Raw genomic sequence first — 19185 nt, forward strand, 5'->3', positions numbered from 1 at the left:
GAATTTCTTATAATCCGGATAACTCCATGGGAATTTATGCCAAAGAAGACGCTCTTTTCTTCACAGCTTTCTTCTAAATTTTTGTTTAATTCCTGAAAAAGGCTTTCCCTTTCCATTATAAAAAAGGTTACTTGATTCATGAAACAACACTGGGTGCTTTATTTACACGATAACGAGAAATGCGTCACAAAGAAATGCTTAGATCACTAGTTGAGTTGAGTTATCATGTGGATGTGGCGGTGAGCAGCTCTTCGCTTCGCAGGACGTGGATATAAGTGGGTATCCTTGGAGCTGCTCGCTATGACACAATGAATTCCGCCACTCGGGCGCATCGCAAAGTAATGGCTAAGTGTGAAAGTCGGGTTAAAACTTGCACTCTAACTTAAAACGAGGGTTAAACTTAAGAAGAGAGTAGTTCAGTGTGGGGTTACTAAAAAATACGCGTCACGCGAGAAACATGTCCGTTAGATCGGTGTCTAGTAAATTATAGGGATAACTATCCAGCGTGGAAAACGCTGCAATACAGGACGAAGGCTGCTGATCGCTGGCGAAGTCGAAGGAGTCCATGGATTTTTGATCTAGATCTAAACGCAGACTAAGTTCCACATCGGATTTTTCCAGGCACGACATGGGTAGATCCCCTCGACAGCTGGGTAACAGGGATTCCCCACCGCCAGTCAACAGACTTCCATAGCCGGGACTCAAACAGGACAGGGAATCCCCATCGGAGGCTTCCAGGAGCAGGGAATCCAGGGCACTGATCTCGTGCAGACCCACCAAGCTGTCCACCTCCAATCCTGGACTGCTACTCTGGCTGTTTGATGAGGACAAAGAGGATGAGAGGGAGGCATAGGCGGAGGAGGCAGGCGATCCTATCGAGGAGGTGGCATAGCAGGACTCCCCGGAACTTATTGGTGGTTGAGCCTGAGCCTGGGGCACCATCTTGGCCTGCTTTTGGCTCTGTCTTTTGCTGGCTGTGGAACTCTTCTTGCCACTACCCTTGGCCTTGGCTGGTTTTTTGACCACTGGGACTGGTAGCTCCACTTCCACCTCAGCTTCCTCATTAATATCATAGTCCACTCTGGCCTCTCGATTGGCACTTTCCTCCAAACACTCTCCTATAAATTCACTTTCATAGCTGGGATCCCTGATGGAATCACTCAGCATCGTAATATACTTCATGGCCAGTCGCAGGGTGGTGATCTTGGTCAGCTTCTCGTTGGTATTGGCCGCATCCTCGCCGGTTATCGCCTGGGGAACACAATGTCTCAGGGTCTCGAAGGCCGTATTGATTTCCCTCATCCTAGTTCTTTCCCTGGCATTTGCAGTTTTCCGCCGGTATTTGCTCAAAGGCGGTGCTTTCGCCTTGGACTTGGTGGATGCATTTTTCCGTGATTTACTCGAGGGTTCCACTATATGATCCAGTTCCAAATGAAAGTCGGGTAGGCTCTCATCGGTGGGGCTCCTCTTCTGTCGCAGGGAATACTTTTCACCTCGGGAACCACTGGCTGTCTTCCTTTTCCGGGAATCCTTGGAGTCCTCCGACACATCCATGTCATTCAGATCGGCGTAGTTGTGCAGCTCGTACGTGTTGGACTTCATCTGAAAGTGGAGTGCAGAGGCAGACTTTAGTCGAGGGTTTTCTTTTTGGCTTTTCTAGAACCCATCCCAAACCATCCCATCCCGGGGCAATTAACAATTTTGTACCATTATTTTTTTTTTTTTTTTTAAAGACATCGGGGAGCATATGGGGCCTGTGCAATCAGGCGAAACGGCTCTTTTTTTTCGGACCAGACCCACCCCGCCGAAAACTTCCGTAAACGGCTCTCGAATTGGCTTCAATGAACTGAAGTCGATTCTTGAGTAGTGCTTCCGTCATAAAACCCACTGAAGCCGAAAAACCGAATCGAAACGAAACGCAGCAAACCAAAAAACTCATAAATACAATTTAGCGGGGGCAAGAACAAATTGGCCTGCCAAATGAAATTTCTCATTGCTCATTGCATTGCGCAATCTACGAAATTCTTAGTATCTTCGAGATCTGTTCCTGAGTCATATTCCCCCTCAAATCCGACTCATTTCTGTGAGCTGGCTGCCGGGAATCCTAGAAATGGTTTAGTCAAGTTGTTAAATTCTGGTCATTCTATAAGTCCATATTAGTTTAGTGTATTTCTCAGCGTGTGAGTAATGTAAGGGTACACAAATGCCGGTTGTGTAGTGATGTTTGCAATTCTTTAAAAAGGTACTTTACATATAACAGAAGTTTAAAAATTAAAAATAATTACTGAAATATTAGAATAGCAAACACCAAAATTTTATATTTTTCCTGTTCCCAAATATTTTTTTAATTTATTAAAAAAGAACAAATATATATTTGTTTGACAATCATTCTGATTTACAAAGAGATTTCGCTATAGCTTTGAAAATAAATAAAAATTCCGTTTAATGCAATAAATTCGTATACGGGAAAGCTAATAAAAATGTTTTAAGACCTCGTTAAAATTCTTATTTGAAATACACAAACCACTATTTATTCAGAAAGATAAAAGCTAAATACGGAATTGTATATACCGCAAAAATGGTGTGGTTAAAAAAACCAGACGCCTACGTGAAAGAAAATTGTGGGTTTATCAAGAGGGTTATATTTCTTTATGTCTACATATTGTCCCTTAATTATTTTAAACTATTATTTACCTGCGGCTCACTTTTAAAAGGCTTTATAAACTATTAACTTAATTTTAAGCAATTACAACTTGTTGAGAGCATTGTGTTTACTCTTTTACACTCAAATTAAAAGTGAAACACCGAAATCTAAGCTTGAGGCCAGCTGTTTTAGGAAGTTCTTATCGTTTCTAGAATAGAATTCAATGTTTACTAATTGTTATTACTCACACAAAGATTAAAAGCAACAACAAAATTCGAAAGCACACAAAAGAATGTTAACGCCTTAACTCTAAAATGGTTTAAAAGTAAACTTGATACAGTATTTCAAGAGAATTTGAAGCCCTGAGAGGGAACTGACAAGTTTTGCACTCCCCATCATTGCCAAGGGCACAATCTACTCCATTTCATATTGGGAAAGTTTTGCGTTCCTGTGGTGAGTAAAATGTTTACTATTTTCTTTTGTTTGCGGTAGGTCAGCTATACGAAAATATTTTCCACTCGCTTTTTCCCCCGCCATCAAGAGATACTTTTTGCGGTGGCTGTTGGCGGTTTGGAAATGCAAAAGCAAAGGCAGCAAAACAAAGCAACAGTTAATGAATGCATTTTAATGCTAGAATTAAGTTACATGAAAATGGAAAATGTAACATGAGGCCAACGCAACGGCGTCATTTCCACCTCCCAAACACACAGAAATAGATGGAGATTGAAATGTTTCTGCATCGATGCTAACGCCCTTGCAATTGTGCCTTGGCCTCATAAATCGCTGGCCATTTTGAGAGTCTGAATGCAGAGGTGTAAATGCGAGCAGATTGATTGCAGTCAGTTGATCTGGGGGAGCAGCTCACATCGGGTTAGTCGGCTCAGTCGGCTCAGTCGGCCCCACTTAAATGGACAATTTAGTGCAGATTGTCCAAAATTGGCCTGGCCATATGTATAGCTATAGACGACGATTCTGGCCACCTTGCCCGATCCGGCTTGGATTGCCAGATTGCCAGATTGCTGGCCTGCTGGCCCGCTCGACACTTGTTGCATAGCTCTGACCATTCCCAGAGCTCACTCTTGGCCTGGCCTAAACGAGTTGCGAGGTGTTTCTCCTTAAGACATTGCCAGTGCTTACTTTTCTTCTTCGATTACCGTTAATGTTTGCTTTGTCTGGCCGGGGCGAAATAAAAAATAAAAGAGAGAACAAATTCCTCGAGATCATCTCGAAATCCCAGCTAAGTCCATTCAAATCACCTTTCGCTGCCACAACTTTCAACACGTGGCCAGGTTTTTCTCTTCGTGCCGGCATTTTCTGCGGCGTTTCGCCTCAGATTTGAGCTATAATTAATTTTTACCACGCAATCCCAAGAAATGCTTAAAGACCCTGCAGACAGAAGTTTTCCAGCTGGGAAATGCGCCCACGGATTGCATGCCCTTTCGAAAACTTTTAAGTGATTTTCAAAAACTTTTCAGGAAATGTTAAGTGGGTATCTATTCTCCATTAACATTTTTTTGGTAATGATTTAAAGTTATACTCTGGAATTATATATATTTTTAAAAGGTCTATATAGTATTTCCTAAAAAGTTAATTTTTTTGTAAGCGTTCCTCTTTTGGTAACATTTTATTCTCTGTAGATATATACTCGTATGTTTTTTTTTTTAAAAACTTACATTTCTCACAGTTTTTGTAGACTATACATAGTTTTCCCTAAACACTACATCCTTTACAATGTTTTGTCCCAATATTTTTTTGTATACATTTTATTTTAAGAAGAATCTCACAGATCTATCTATATTTAAGACCTATTTATATCTGTATTGCTTTAAGGCAGTTTTCCAAGACAGAAAGCATTCCTGGAAAATCCCTCCCTAGGTTTATGGAATGTACCCACTTGAGTTGTAAGGGCATCGTTAAAGTTTGCGACATGCAACAAACAAGCTGCAATTAAGCGCACAACACAGAAAAATTTGTGCACCGTCTTCAGAGAGGGGCGGCAACCGTTGTGCTCACTTGCCCACTCCCCCTTTTTCCTTTTTCCCGCCCTTTGGTCCAAAACGACGTGAAAATTACCTAGTTCCGTGCGCTCAAAGTGGGGTTTTGATGGGTGGAAAAGCGTGGAAAGTGCAGCGACTGGCCACAATCAACAAATTGCATGCGATTAAAAGTATTCGCGGCTAATAAACGTTTGTTGAACAAACAGCAACAAGCGGCCTCCTGATTTTCGGGGGCGTAACGGGTGGGATACAGGATATGCAGGAAGGAAGGAAGTCGGAAAAGCCGGGAAATGAGGGGGCGCGGGGCGAAGGGCGAAAGGCGTGGGTGTTTAGGCCCTGTTTTCGTTCTCTGTTGATTGGAAAATTTGTTGCGCGTTTTTCGTGGATAAAGAGTGGAGAGGAGGGCGATTCTGCTTAAGTTTTCAATTACACGCCGGCACAATGCAGAAAGCGCCCAATTGAAATGCACAGACAACAAACATGGAACAGTTCCTCTACCTCTTGAACAAAAAACCATCCGCTTTATTCCTACACAGAAAAAAATATGGTGACATGGAAAAATTACTTAAATATACATAAAATGTTTTGAAACTAAAATTTTTTAATAATACTTTAATTGGTTTTAGGTACTCAAAAATATATTTTACTAAGATTTTGAAATGTTAGTTTTGTTTTGAGCTAGCTCTTAAATCAAGAAGCACACTCTTGGCTCTATGAAAAATGTTGCAGTTGAATATAAAAATGTATGGTTATTTAATAATTATTTTAAATTTTTGTAAGAAATGTTTTCAATATTTTTTATTCTTTATTTTATTTATTTTTAAACAAGTGATTGGACATATTTTATAACATTCTCTACTAGTAGACGTAAGCAACATGTTTATTGAAATGAAGTTTTGGCGGATAGTTCAAATTTATTTTTAAAGGTGTTTCCAGTTTTAATCTCCATGTATTTTTCTCAGTGCATCCCTTTCCCCTCTCCTTTCTCTTTTACCAACAACAAGGTAGACAAAAGGCGAGCCGTGCGTGCGGCGAGGCGTGAAGGGGTCGAGGGGCGGGGCAGGGGCGTGTGGGTGGGTCGGACCGTTTCACAGATATATTTTCTTTTTTGGGAAAATCGGATGGAGTGGAGTGGGGAAACGGGGAAGGGGCAGGGGAAGTTAGCCAGGCCTAGCCGGAGTGCACTTGAAACTACCGGCGAGCGATCCCCCTCCAGTCTGCCCTTCACTTTTGGTTCGGTTGCAGTCGCTGCATTTTTAGGTGTAGCCATTAAATTTAGAACTTTTTCTGCACGCTTGTCTGCGCGCCCATGGGTTTTACAGGGGGGTAAAAGGGGGCAGGGGCATTGTAGAATTCAAGGATTCGGGCAGTCGGGTGCGGTTAAATGGAAAATGAAGCGTCTGCTGCTTGGGCACAAAAAATACTGAACCGAACCACATGAGGCATTGAAAGAACGAGGGTAGGTCACTTAGTTTAGATACAGTTCTCTTTAAATAAAATAAAAAATGAACATAAAATTGGTAATTAAGTCCTTTTTTTACTTTTGTTATCTTAATACAAACTATTTTGTAAAATTTATTTTTATTGAAAATGGAGAAATATTTTAAATTAAATATGATTCGTTAAGATCATAATAGGTACGCTTAAAAAATGTGTTGAAGTCCTTAATTTTTTTAATTTTAAATACCTCTTTAGTTTTTCTATCTTTTTTATTTTCTTACTTTTTATTTCCAACTTTTCACACAAGAAAATGTATGACATTGGTTTTTTTAACTTGGGGTCTTTTATATTCCCCTATTTAAATTCCTTTAACAATATATGTAATATTTTCTCAAACTTTTCTATCTGCCTTCTCAGTTGATCCGCTATATAATCTCTGGCTGATTCAGATTGTCTCTGTGCCTGGCATGAGTTTGATTCGGTTCTTGTTGTTGTTTCTGCCACAGCTCTAAAATTAGTTTTTATTGTATGCAACTTGAATTTACCTCCACTATTTTTGTTTTCTTATTTTCGTAGCGCTCTGTCTATTTTTTATCTTTTTCGATTTGTGATTCTTAATTCGCTTTTTGTGGAAAGCGTCAAAATCTTTCATTTGCGTTCGACTTTGTTGCTTTTACGATATGGTGGGGATATAGCCTTTGTTGTTGTCTCGTGCTTTTGGCAGTTGCCAGTTGCCAGTTGCAACTTGTATCTTTTTTTGTATCTTTTTTGTCTCGTGTGTGCTACCGTTGGCAGCTATTATTTTTAGCCAGCCTGCGGCGAGTTCTTATTTGTTATTTGTATCTTCTCTTATTTTTTCCTTTTGCCATCTTTTAATTTTCTGCTGTTTTCCTTTGTATGTTGCGTTTTTTTCTTTTTTTTTCTATGCTGTTGATTTGTTGCCTTTGCTTTGGCCAAATGATTTTGTTTGATTTTCCATTTACGTTGAGTTTGTTTATTAAAATTGGCACACACTGCGTATGTGTGATGTGGCCGTGTTTACATTCTCTGTCTCCCTTTATCGCTGTGTGCCCACGTTTGAGTTATATTTTGATAGCTTTCGGTGTGGTTTTGTATTACCCATCGGCTTTTGATTTGCTTGATTTTTTGACAGGTCTCTGGCATTTGCCTTTTGGCTAATTTTTATTTTTCTCGATTTTTTTCCATTTTCTGTTATTGTTTTTGTCGCCTTGCCGCCGAAGTGTTCCCACATATCGACTGAGATTTGGGTCAGGGGGACAGCAAACAATGAGGTAGGCCAGTATATATAAAAACGCGGAAGACTTATACATGAGTCCATAATCTAAATTTAATTTTTGATTTATTCCTCCGTGGGATTAAAATTAAGATCATTAAATTTTGACTTGTTTGAGTAATTAAATCATTTCTGGAATTTTCCCTTGGAGCTTATGAAAAAGATTGTGTTATACAAATTTAAAAAACAACTTTTTTTATAACATGCTGACAACACTTAGACGATTTATAATGAACATGAGTCAAGACCATTGTTGATAATTTCTTGGAGCTCTTGTATACAGTTTAAGTATTATCTGAACTTAGTTTTAAGCAACTTGTGATGAAGATGAGGAAAAGGAGTAATTACTGATAGCAGGAATTTTAAAATCTTTATAAAAAAATGTTTTCTAAGCAATGATAAAAATAAAAAAGCAAATTTGAACGCAAGAAATTAAAGCAAATAAATACATGAAGTCGTTGATTAGCACATTTTCGAGTAAAAGTGAGTGCCGGGACACTTTACTCTACTCATTGGTAATGAATTCACAGCTTTTGTTTACACATTAATTAAACTGTTTCCCCCTCTATTTTAGCCGCAAACAAACGAAGCCAAGTTGTTGCTCCCTTCGGTAACCTTTGAAAATCAGTTGACAACCTGCTGTCGTCACCGTTTTCCCTGCTGAACATCTCGAAAACATTCTCCCTGCCACACATCGGGGCTTTCGACACCTTGGACAAATAAATGTTTCAGAAGTTTCTCAAAAACCCGCCCTGCCCCATCTTGCCACCCACCAGCGTGATTGGCCAAAGGAATGCCTTTTGTCTATTTTTATTGGGGCGGCAACCGGAGATCGAGGAATTCTCCTATATCTCTATCTCTATATTTATGTGTGATAAATGGAGGTGGTATATTTACCTTTTTGATTTCATAAATCCAACAATATGCGGCTGAGGCTTTGAATTTAGTTGGGCACTCTGATTAAGATTTGTTGATGTTTTTATTTTAATTTTTGGTTCATTAAGTGGCGCAGAAGTATGCAAATTAAAATTGCGTCAACGCACCGAATAATTAGTCAACTAACTAATTCTGATATGCGATCTTTCCTTGGTATTTGTTGTTTTTTATATCCGAGTTAAAGTTATTAGCTCATGCATATATTTGGCATATTAACACAACAAAAAAGAGATTTGTTTTCAGTTTTATTTCCTCAAAAACTGGAGAACTTGTTTTGAATTGATTTTGACTCGGCTTTTTTAGGCGATTTAATTATTGATAAGAATTTTTGTTTGTTATTTGCTGGCTGGTGCTGGCAGGAAAAACCTCGAAGAGTGGATTTTCCGTGAAAAACGTGCAAGCCGCGTGTGTCAGTGCGACGGGACTAAAATATGCGGCGGTATGCGTGAGGCCGGTGGCTAAAAATATCTATGAGTACGCGTCGCGCGGTATAGTGTGTGGGTATATTATTATATCTCTGTATCTCGGAGTCTGTTTTTGTATCTGTATATCCAATATCCCGAGTTGGCATACGAAAATACACGGAGAACGGAGAAAATGCTGCGCTGCGTCCGCCTGCTGCGCTTGTCGGCTGTGCACTGAAAAGATATATATCTCGCGGATCGTCAGTGTGCTTGGAATGGAATCGGAATCGTCAGCGGCAGCGGCATCGGCAACGGCTACGGAATGGGATGGGTTGGCGGCCCAATCAGCTGACTGCTCCTCAGTTGGCTTTGACTCCGTTAGCCAGGTTTTTATGTGGCACCAAGTGGGCGGCAGTCGAAGTCGGGCTTTTTGGCTCACTTGTCCGCTGCGCTGAGCGTGCGGCGCGCTATTGGAACGATCAATGAATGAAATGCCGCATTAAAAGGCAGCAGGCAGCCAAGTCTCGTTTTTACCGAGCGACGACCGAGAAACCCACTGGCGCTCGCCAACGCCAACACAAAATAACCCAGTACCCAGTACCCAGTACCCAGTTCCCAGTACCCAGTACAATATCACTGAAGAGAAACCCGTTCTCTCTTTCCCCAAAACCAAACATCCACCCGATGATGTGTGGGTGCCTTTTGCGTTGGCCGGATCGGATCGTATCGGATCGTATCGTATCGTATCGGATCGTATTGTATGGGTCTTCATCTTCAGCGCGCACTCTCTTGAGTGATTTCCAATTCAGTTAGATTTTCGGTTTCGTTTCGAGTGCTTTGAGTGCTGGCTGGAACAGCCCCCCTGAGATTTCGTATGATCTAATATCGCCAGGCAGTTATTTATTTAAATTTATTGCTAATTTTATTTGCTGCTGCTGCAGCGCTTGACATTCATTTGTACAAGTCAGACAGCGTTTTCGAGCTCACTTGAAAATAGTTGAGAAAAATGTTTATTCGTCTTTGATTGAGATGGTATCGGGGGCTACCGAGCTTGGCTCGACTGTCGGATCTCCGTTTTTAAGGTTGAACTTTTGATGCCAGACCATAAATGATGCTCAGTCTTGATATTTATTTGGATTAACTTTGGATTTGGTGGCGAATTATGATGCATGTCGAACTAAAGTTCAAGGAAATGTGCTGATTTGGTATTGTTTGTTATAATAACTTCTTTGGTTTTTCATCATAACATTAAATTTATTTTGTTTATTCCCTATTTTAAAATTTTAATAATGTTTAAACTTAGTTTATAAGTATATTTTAAAAAAAACTGTGGTTTTTATTAAAGTAGATAACAACCACAAAAAAATAATTATCTTAAGTCAAGAAAAATTCATAAACAATTGTAGTGTATGAATAATATTATTTTTAACTTTTATCAGTCTTCTTTTTTTTTTAAAAGCTCCATTATTTTTCTGGATGCTTCCATTTTAAAGTTGAACCTTTTATTACATACCATAAAAGAAACTCGCTGTAGATAATTATTTTAAACATGATACCGAAATAAAGTTCAAGGATGATTAATTTACATTTCCGAACAGAGCATGTTAATCTGTTAAGATTTCTAACGTCATAAATAATAATAAAATTAAATACAGAGTGTGAGTGTGTTCGCTGTGATTAATAATATTTTGATCTTATGATTTATTCTAATTCGTTTCGATCAGTTTCAGGTGATGTATTGGGTGTGTGCACTTCTCAAGTTGTTTCACATCGAGTCTAATTTCGAATTGCTAAGCTGATTTCAAAGTCACAATTCATTTGTTGAAACCCGATTTTATTGTTGTTTCTCGACAAACAATATTGTTTATAGTCTTTTTTCGAATAGTTTTTTTCCGCAGCATTTTGTTGCTTCACAAATAATTATAATTAACTGACAACGGGCAAATAATTGCAAAATGGATTTGCTCCTGCGGGCGAAACAAGTTGTTTTCTTATTATTGCTGCCATGACGACATACTCGGGCTTCAGATCCCCAGTTTGCTCCGATATACTCATATATGTGAGCACTTGTGAATAATGTGAATAATGACTGCGGGCAATAGACCGATCGACTCCCCGACTGACTGGCGATTAATTTATCTTTGTGCTTCTGTCTGACGGCGAGTCCGTCATCGTTTGTCGTGTTTTGTTCTTAAGTAAATAAATCATGATGACAACAGTTAAATTTGATTATACAATTTTTCGTTTGGTTGTCCAGAAAGCATACATTTTGCACGGCCCAAGGTCGTCACACGGATTTCCAGAGAGTCAAAAGTAACGCATGCAACATTAATTTGATTTGCGTGCGAAGTGAGCTAAAAATTATATGTGTAGAAATGTTTTTCATTAACTGAGCATATCCAAAAATACATACAAATTGGCCAATGGTGTTTTGATTTTTTTCTCTGCTGACAGCTTAATCTGCTGAATGACGACGAATCCCAAGACAAGAACATGAATAAGCGAGCCATAATTAAAAAACAAACGTCACATTTGAATGTTTGTTTTATGATCAAGAGGTGGTTGTTTCCGAAAATACATGGGTGTTGTAGGGGGTACTTAAAAATAAAGTAACAAACCAAACATTAAAATGAAAGTTTTCGAAATAAAAAAATGTAGAGCCATGTTCTTTAAAATAGTAATAAAAAGACATACATTTTGTTGCTAAACTGTTCTTATTACTCATAAATCTTGCTTTCATCTTAATAAACCCATTTTAAAATGTATTTTATTATTTTTTATATTGTTTCCCTTACATAGTGATACAATTATAATTTCCTCAACTGAATGTGTTACAATTACTAAATTGATTTGGTACAATTTATGGCTCTTCCTAACAACACCTATAAATCTTTTTTTATTTGAATATTATTTATAAACCGATCTGAGTGCGAATAATCCCTCTTCACCTGCCATGTCGCTCAATTGCTTATGCAAATATTCTGAGTTACCACTTTGGCTCTGGCTTTTAATTGCCAGCTTCGGAAATCGCATTTGCCTTAATATGGTCACAGAGCGAGCGCGATGCCCAGTTTATAAGTCCGATCCCGAGACCATAGCTATAAGCCGGAGATCCCGCTTAGGAAGTCTGTGAGACGTGTCTGCCACCATTTAAGGCCGCCACATGGGAAAGCGGTGAGAAAGCAGAGAAAAACAGAAAATACTCTCTCAACTGGCTAATTGTGAGGCTTTGGGCCAAGCTTCTGAGCCGTGTTTCTGGCTGGATTTTTCTCTTTTTACTTTTTTGTTGCTACCTTGCCGGTTGTTAACTTTGTCTGCTGCCTCGAAAAGCGTTGGTGTCGCTGAGTGGGCGGTGACTTGAGTCAACGTTGATTTTGTTTTATATTTCACGTAAATTTATTATTACAAATATCATTATTGCCGCTTTCAAGCGGAAATACACTCGACTTGGCCGGCCCACGCTCCCTCATGGTCATAACCACCTGCACAGGTTCTCTTTCGTTGGCTTTTTGGCTTTGGGGAAGTGGAAGCTGGCTATTTTGAGTGGAATTGGACGAGCGGAAATGCCAAACGATTAAGTTGTTGTCTTTTTCTTGTATATCCATCTCATTTTAGTGATAATTAATTTTTGTGAGCACTTTGATATTTCTAATTTGCATAAGTGAGGGTCGCGTGGGTGCGGGGCATATGAATCAGTTGGTGAGTTTATGAATGGCATAGTAAAGTTACTTTGTAAAACTTTCAGGCGGTCGACAATAAGCAATTAATACAAAATCATTTACATGCATAAATTTAATAGATGATTTCAGTGTGTTTTTTATTTGTTTGTTGCGCAAACATTTGCCAGACATTCTGATTTAATTAGTTGATCCATGTATCAATGGAATAGTAAAAACAAAGGTTTATTTATAAAAGGTTATTAAAAAATACCTTAAACTAGTCTCTATAAAATTCATTAGTTACTATCAAATTGAGGTCATACAAAAACTGCTTTATTTAATTTTGTATGTTTTTCCTTGCTTGTTTTTGCACATTGTATGGGAAAATGGATGCAAATCTGTGATATGCTAATACCACTTTGATTTAAACACCCATTGACATAAACATGGATCACTCTCGGCAAAATAGTTTGGCCTGCTCATATCAATCAACGCTTATTAGCCATGAAAAGCGTTCGCCACTGAAGCATCTAAAACTAATCGTGTGTGAAGAATAATGGATATGTCCGGCCATTGACAAAGCCTAACAAATCACACAAGAAGGCGAAAAGTGAAACTGCAGAAAAGTCAAAGCAATATGAACCCAGCGATCCAAAGATCGTGGCTAATCGTGAGCGATGGTGGTTGTACGGATGGTGATGGTGGCTATATGGATGGTGGTTATAAGCTTGGTTTGCTGGTGCTGCCGCCTGCGAAAAACGTGATTTTGGCCCCCGTCAATCAAGCATTTAAGTCATTTAACATTATGTATCACTCGTCGCTGCCAATTGTAATCCCCTTTCCATTTGTCCCCCAAACACAACAATAACCACAGCTACCCGAGGAACACCAAACAACACACAACACTACACAACACAACAAACAACAATGGCTCGCTGTCGTCATCGTCTGTCTGCCCGTCGGTTTGTTGTTGTTTTTATTAATTTTGGTTCAATTAATTACGCTACAAATTGTCAACAAAATCGAAACCGCAGACATCGCACACAGGAACACACACGCAGATATAAGGTCCCGATGAGCAGCTGAGCTAATAACCAATGCAAATCTCCGTGGACAGTAACAGGGACACTGGGAGAAAAAGTACCACTATTATATAGTTGTCTATAATATTCTCTATATATGCGAAGCTTCCAAAAAATATTATTATCAGAGGTATATCAAAAATGAGTTTAGACACTTAAAGCACCTTTTATTTACCCCTGGTAAAGTATGATATGCAGGTATTTTTTAAAATCCCAAGTTACAATGTATAGTATTTTAAATAAATTGAGTATTGTTTTTTATCCCAGTTAAAAAAATATATATAGTTAAAATTAATTTTTTTTCAAAACCCGTATTTAGATCATCATCACCTTATTATTATGATAAAAGGTAATATCCTTACATACTTCTTGATAAAATACTGAGATACTCAAAATCAGTTTGGTATATATAGCTGTATCAAAAACTATTTTCATCTTTATTTGAAAATATACTTATAATAGTTTAAAAATTATAAATCATCACGGAAAACATTTATTTTTATAGGGAAGATACAGATGTATTTATTTTTCTCTGTGTGACATCATCAGACATTCGAAATGACAGGGAGACATGCTGTGTAAATGGGTGAACAGGGGGCTTCGTGGGGATTGGAGTGTCCACTGGCCCGTCTAATGGCTGACTGTTGGCGGCATTAACTCATCATGATTGGCCGGGGGAATTGGGTGGGGCAGGGGATCAATGGGCGTGAGCGAGGACGTATAAATATTGATTTTAAGCCCGGTGCTCGGGAGATGGGGATTTGGATTTCGAATTGGTGTCGCATCTTGGCAGCACACAACCACCAGCCACCCAACACCCGCCAACACCCAACACCCAACACCCACAAACCAACTCCTGTCCGAGTGCCAATTATAAAAGACCACTCGAAATGCGCCGCCGAGTGAATAAATGTGGATGCCAACTGACAGTCGGGGTAATAATTTCAACGACATGTCAATGCCGATGCTCATCAAAGTGATTTCTGCAGCAGCGTCTGCTTCAGGTTCCCATGTTCGTATGGTATGGTGTATGGTATATGGTATAGTACCTCCCCCGCCCAAAAGTGTTGACAAAACGCCAACGCATTCGAGACGTCTCACATCAGCGATTGGTTTTGCTCGACATTATGTACACGAGTGCACACACAATATATATCCATCCGATCCGTTTCGAGTGATGTATATGGGTGCGTGTCTGTTTTTATAAATAAGTGGGCTCAAATAAAGAGGTAAGTGTGCTCGAGGGCGGCAGGTGAGTTGGTTATTTTCTTTATTTCCCTTTTTTTTTTTTATTGGGGCTACCTCGGAGCACAGACTATAAATTTTGATATATTTAGCGGTCCAACATTGGGGCCATATGTCATCATCTACATATTTTATATGAATCGTGTCGGACTGCAGTTGACAAAATCGTAACGATGTATGGGGAAAACAGCAGCTTTAAAGATAAAATGTTATTTTTTCGTTAAAAAAAATTTAATCAATGCAACTGGACAATATGGAATTTTTCAAAAATAATTTATTGTGATAATAAATGAGAACAGTAAATGCATCATAATTCAGAGTATTGGGATATATCGATTATTTAAGGGTAATAAATTACTTTCTTTTCTTCTTTCTTCTTTCACACTAACTAAATCAAAATGTATTATCCAATTACAACTAATAAAATGTTTTTAATTGAATAATTAAACAGGACAAAAAACGTGTAATATGCTTTTAATTGGTTTATTAATTTATATTGATTGCTTTAGGCTGTAAGTTGATTTAGTCAATTTGATTTTTTTTTATAATAATATATCAAGATTAGGAGTTTTAAATTCAGTTTTTGATTCAACGTGGGAGTGTGTCTACTGATCTTTGATTAAATGATTGAAAGAAGAGGCTTTGTGGTTTTAATGGGTTTGGTTCTTAAAAGGAGTTTCCCTTTTTGGCTCGGTCTTTGGCACGGCTTTAGTTTATTTTGAGAAATGAATAAATAAAATAATTTTCTCATTATCCAAAGCGTATCGAAAATAGGTTAAAATCGGCCAAGGTGCCATTTTGCTTGATCGATTGCCGGCGATACGCCCTAAATTGCTTAGCATAAAATGAGAATCAGTCTACTTAGCACTCGTGATGATTAATTGGCCAGTCTTTGATGTTTGCATGCAGTTGGCAGTTACGCACATTAAAATTCAATCAAAACGAATATAAATAAACTCTCAAATTTATGGCAGAGTTTATTTTTAGTGGCAAAAGAGCAGCATTGCCTTGGGCTGCCGGCTCTAATTGCAAGTAATAAGCCTCAATTGGTGATGGCCAAAAGAAGTCAGGCCTGCACAGTCACATTTTTGGTGTAAGTCTTAACGGGGGACTCCAATCCTACGCACGGTCGTAATATCGGGTATAGCAAAATACCAACCCACCTACCGCAATAAAAGCCCGTTTCAATTTCAAATTGATTGCCGGCCGAATGTTATTATTGTGTGCTTTTATTGTTATTTTGTTTCTCTTTTTTCCAGCTTGTTAATGTCATTGTTGTTGGTGTCATTTGGCTCTTGGTGTTAAATACTCGTGCGAATTTTGTGCTTTTGGAGGCCACCACAGTGTTTTTTGGGTCTGAGTCTCGATCTGAGTTTGGGTCTTTGGCTTGGCGCCACCCCCACAAAAGTGCGGCAACGAAAATAAATATAAAAATTTATATTTGTTTTTCATGCTTTCTCGCTGGCATTGCCATTGGCGAGGTGAGACTCAATCGAACTCGAAGTTAAAGTCTCAGTCTCAGGCGTTGGCCCACTCGTAAGATAAATAAAATATTTTACTGATTTTGCGGGGTAAAGTATATGTGTTTTTGGTTGCCTTCGCTGACCAATTCAAAAGTGCTGCCAAAGGCAATTAGAGTCAGCTTTTTTGTGTGTAACATGAGTGCCAGGTACTCGATTGTAATAATATTATTGAATGAAATATTCCAAATCATATGTGGATTTCTTGAGGTTGTGTAAACTATGATTTTCCTCATTTGTATAAAGAGCTTGGGGTACGAAGATGGGTTTTTAGTTCATTCCTTGTAATGGTATATTTAGATTTGAAGTACTTAAAATAGAATACAACACATAATATGATTTTTTAATCTTTATACTTCATATTACTATCACCTAGAACTAAAATAAAACATTTATAATATGATACCTTGTATTACTTTTCATTAAGTACTAAAATGGTATATTTTGACTTGAAGGCCATACTTTAAATAAAATACAAAACATAACTTAATTTTGTAATATTTATACAATATATATATATATAAAATAACATATATAACATGTTTTTTAAATTTTTACTCCTCGTAATACTGTTATTTTTTAGCATACAACCTTATTTTAAGATACCATTTTGATTTGTAGTGTCTTCTTTTTAATATCTTGACAATTTCCCGGACTTTCCCATCGATCCCAAGCCACTGACAAGTCTTTCTGTGATTTTCGGGTAACATTTCCCTGGCATAAAACTGATGAGTTGGACGGGCTCGACACTTTCCCACCGGCGAGTGGATCGAATGAATCAAACCGCTGGTTTTGGAGTGCGGTTCTTACTGCCTTGTCCGCGCAGTCATAGTCTAGTCATAGTGGCCATGTCCGATGTAGTCGAATGCTGGTTTGTTTGTTTTCTAGTTGGCTGCCTGTACCCTTCCTAATATGGCCAAAAGCGGCGGCACACACTCGTACACTTGTTTCGTGTGTGCTTGTGCAACATATCCAATTGGAAATGAAAAACTCTGACCTACTAATCACCGAGCCAAAAAGCCAATAAGAGTCAGCAACGAAAGACAACGGCGACCGGCGGCAAGTGGCAGTGCCACCAACCAGAGACAGCGAAACCAGCGACATTGTCGATGTGCGACAGCAACACCAAACACACAGCACACAACACACAACACACAGCACACCACAGCCATCAGAAGGCCCAGGAAAATCAAAAGATGGACAATAACTTTAAACCAGTTCCAAATGGCGCAGCCTCGTTGCCAATTTTCGCATGTTACTTACCCAGTATAAACACAAACCAAAGCCAAAGAGTTCTGTTCGCACAAATTTGTTTTGAATTTGATTAGAGTGCAGCAGGCTATAATGGATGTATGGATATGTGGCTATTTGGTCTCCAGGCCGCAGGTTGCCAGTTGCCAGCCCAATTGACATTTCATGCCGTATTAAGTTAGACACGCGGACAGACAGTCCGACAGCTCTCGGCAGACAGTCGGCAATTTGCGCCATTTGCTTTGTCGCATTTGTTTTACTTCACTTTTCACTATAAAATTATTATGTTCGAGTCGAAAAGAGCGAAAAAACCGAAGAAAAAAATGAAAATAGCGCACAAGGACATTCGCGCATGCGCCCCCAGACGGCGCCAAACCGTCGATGGCAAAACCAAAACGAAACTGCAGAGCCAGGCCAATAATACACTGGTCCAAAAGCTGAGATATTACCAAAAGTGTCAACGGGAAAAGGTCAAACAATAGTTAAATAATAAAGTCATCTTAAATATTTTTTTACCATCTGTAAACTTACTATTACGAGGGTGGGTTCAAAAAATGACCATGATTTTAAAAATATGTTTTTCAAAAATAGATTGAATTTACTTGGGATTTGCTGGAAACGTAGTCTAAACAGCTCATTCAAACTAGTTAATAATAATATATTGTGCTGAGAATTTTGTAATGGAACTATTCTCCTTTAAAAACCTTTAATAACCTTTAAGGGCGAATTTAAGCTACTTAGTACAATATTTTAAAAAATACTTCCAAGTTCCTTGAAGGAAAATTTTTTTTTTTTAAAGGTAGAACAGACTATTTTTAATTTTCCGAATGCATTAAGACCGATTCCTGATTTTTCCTTACTTTATTTAATAAAATCTGTCAATCTATTTATACAACAGGGCAATTAGTGAAATTGTACTTAGTTTCTTATAGATTCAAACCAGTGTGCAACTGGCGGCGTCACCGATATCTGGCTAAATTGGTGATGATGATGATGGCGATGGTAATAATGGCGATGATGGTGGCCGGGAGGCTGTGGCAAAGGCTTTGTAGCTGCAGATTATCACGGTTTTTGTTTTGTTTTCCACTGCCTGCCGTTGTGCTGTGTTTTGTTGGCATAAATTTCAATTGCTCGCATTTAACAACAATTTAAAGCAAATTAAATTTGCCGTTCGGCTCGATTATTGCCTGCTGATAGGCGAGGCTCGGCTCGGCTGGGTCGCCAATGAACTCGTAGCGCCATCTATCGGCAGCTCTGCCATGTGCATATAAAGTAATTTTCTGCTACATTAGGTTTCGCCTTCCATTTGGACCCTCACCCTCAAAGGGGGGAATTACAAGGGGAGAGCCTACGATAAGTTGGAAAAATTGAGCAAATCTTGGCCGGGTTTTTGTGGTTACTACGCGCTGCACTTCAAGTCGAACTGGGAATGATCTGATTGAATATATTCAATATACAATAATATTAATACAATTAAAAATAGTATTATATCATTTTTGTTACAGCTTCAACATAGTTTGTATAAATATAATAGCCCATTCCCCATATTATATAATTGACGTGTTAACATTCCACTTAAAAGTATGGATGGCGTGTAACGTTTCTGTATTAAGTAAGCTCTAATTATAAAAAGGTTTAGGCATGGCAAGATCATTCTGAATTCGAGGGATAAGCGAAAGCTGGCCTATATATAGATTAAGCGAACTTAGCCCT

At 38.6% G+C, this 19185-nt stretch overlaps 1 protein-coding gene across 1 annotated transcript; it reads right to left on the reverse strand.

Annotated features, from left to right (window-relative positions):
- Positions 1-131: 131 nt before the first annotated feature.
- tx (Helix-loop-helix protein delilah taxi) lies at positions 132-9240 on the reverse strand. Its single transcript, XM_065865707.2, has 2 exons — positions 8273-9240; positions 132-1602 (listed from the first exon to the last, which is right to left on the reverse strand). The coding sequence occupies exon 2, from the start codon at positions 1600-1602 to the stop codon at positions 445-447; it is 1158 nt and encodes a 385-aa protein (XP_065721779.2). The 5' UTR covers positions 8273-9240; the 3' UTR covers positions 132-444.
- Between the last annotated feature and the right edge of the window lie 9945 nt (positions 9241-19185).

This window comes from Drosophila suzukii, chromosome 3 (assembly GCF_043229965.1).
Source record: "Drosophila suzukii chromosome 3, CBGP_Dsuzu_IsoJpt1.0, whole genome shotgun sequence".
In the NCBI taxonomy this organism is placed as follows: domain Eukaryota; kingdom Metazoa; phylum Arthropoda; class Insecta; order Diptera; family Drosophilidae; genus Drosophila; species Drosophila suzukii.

Coding starts and splice junctions, on each gene's coding strand:
- tx (XM_065865707.2), bottom strand. CDS start 1,602: ATGAAGTCCAACACGTACGAGCTGCACAACTACGCCGATCTGAATGAC.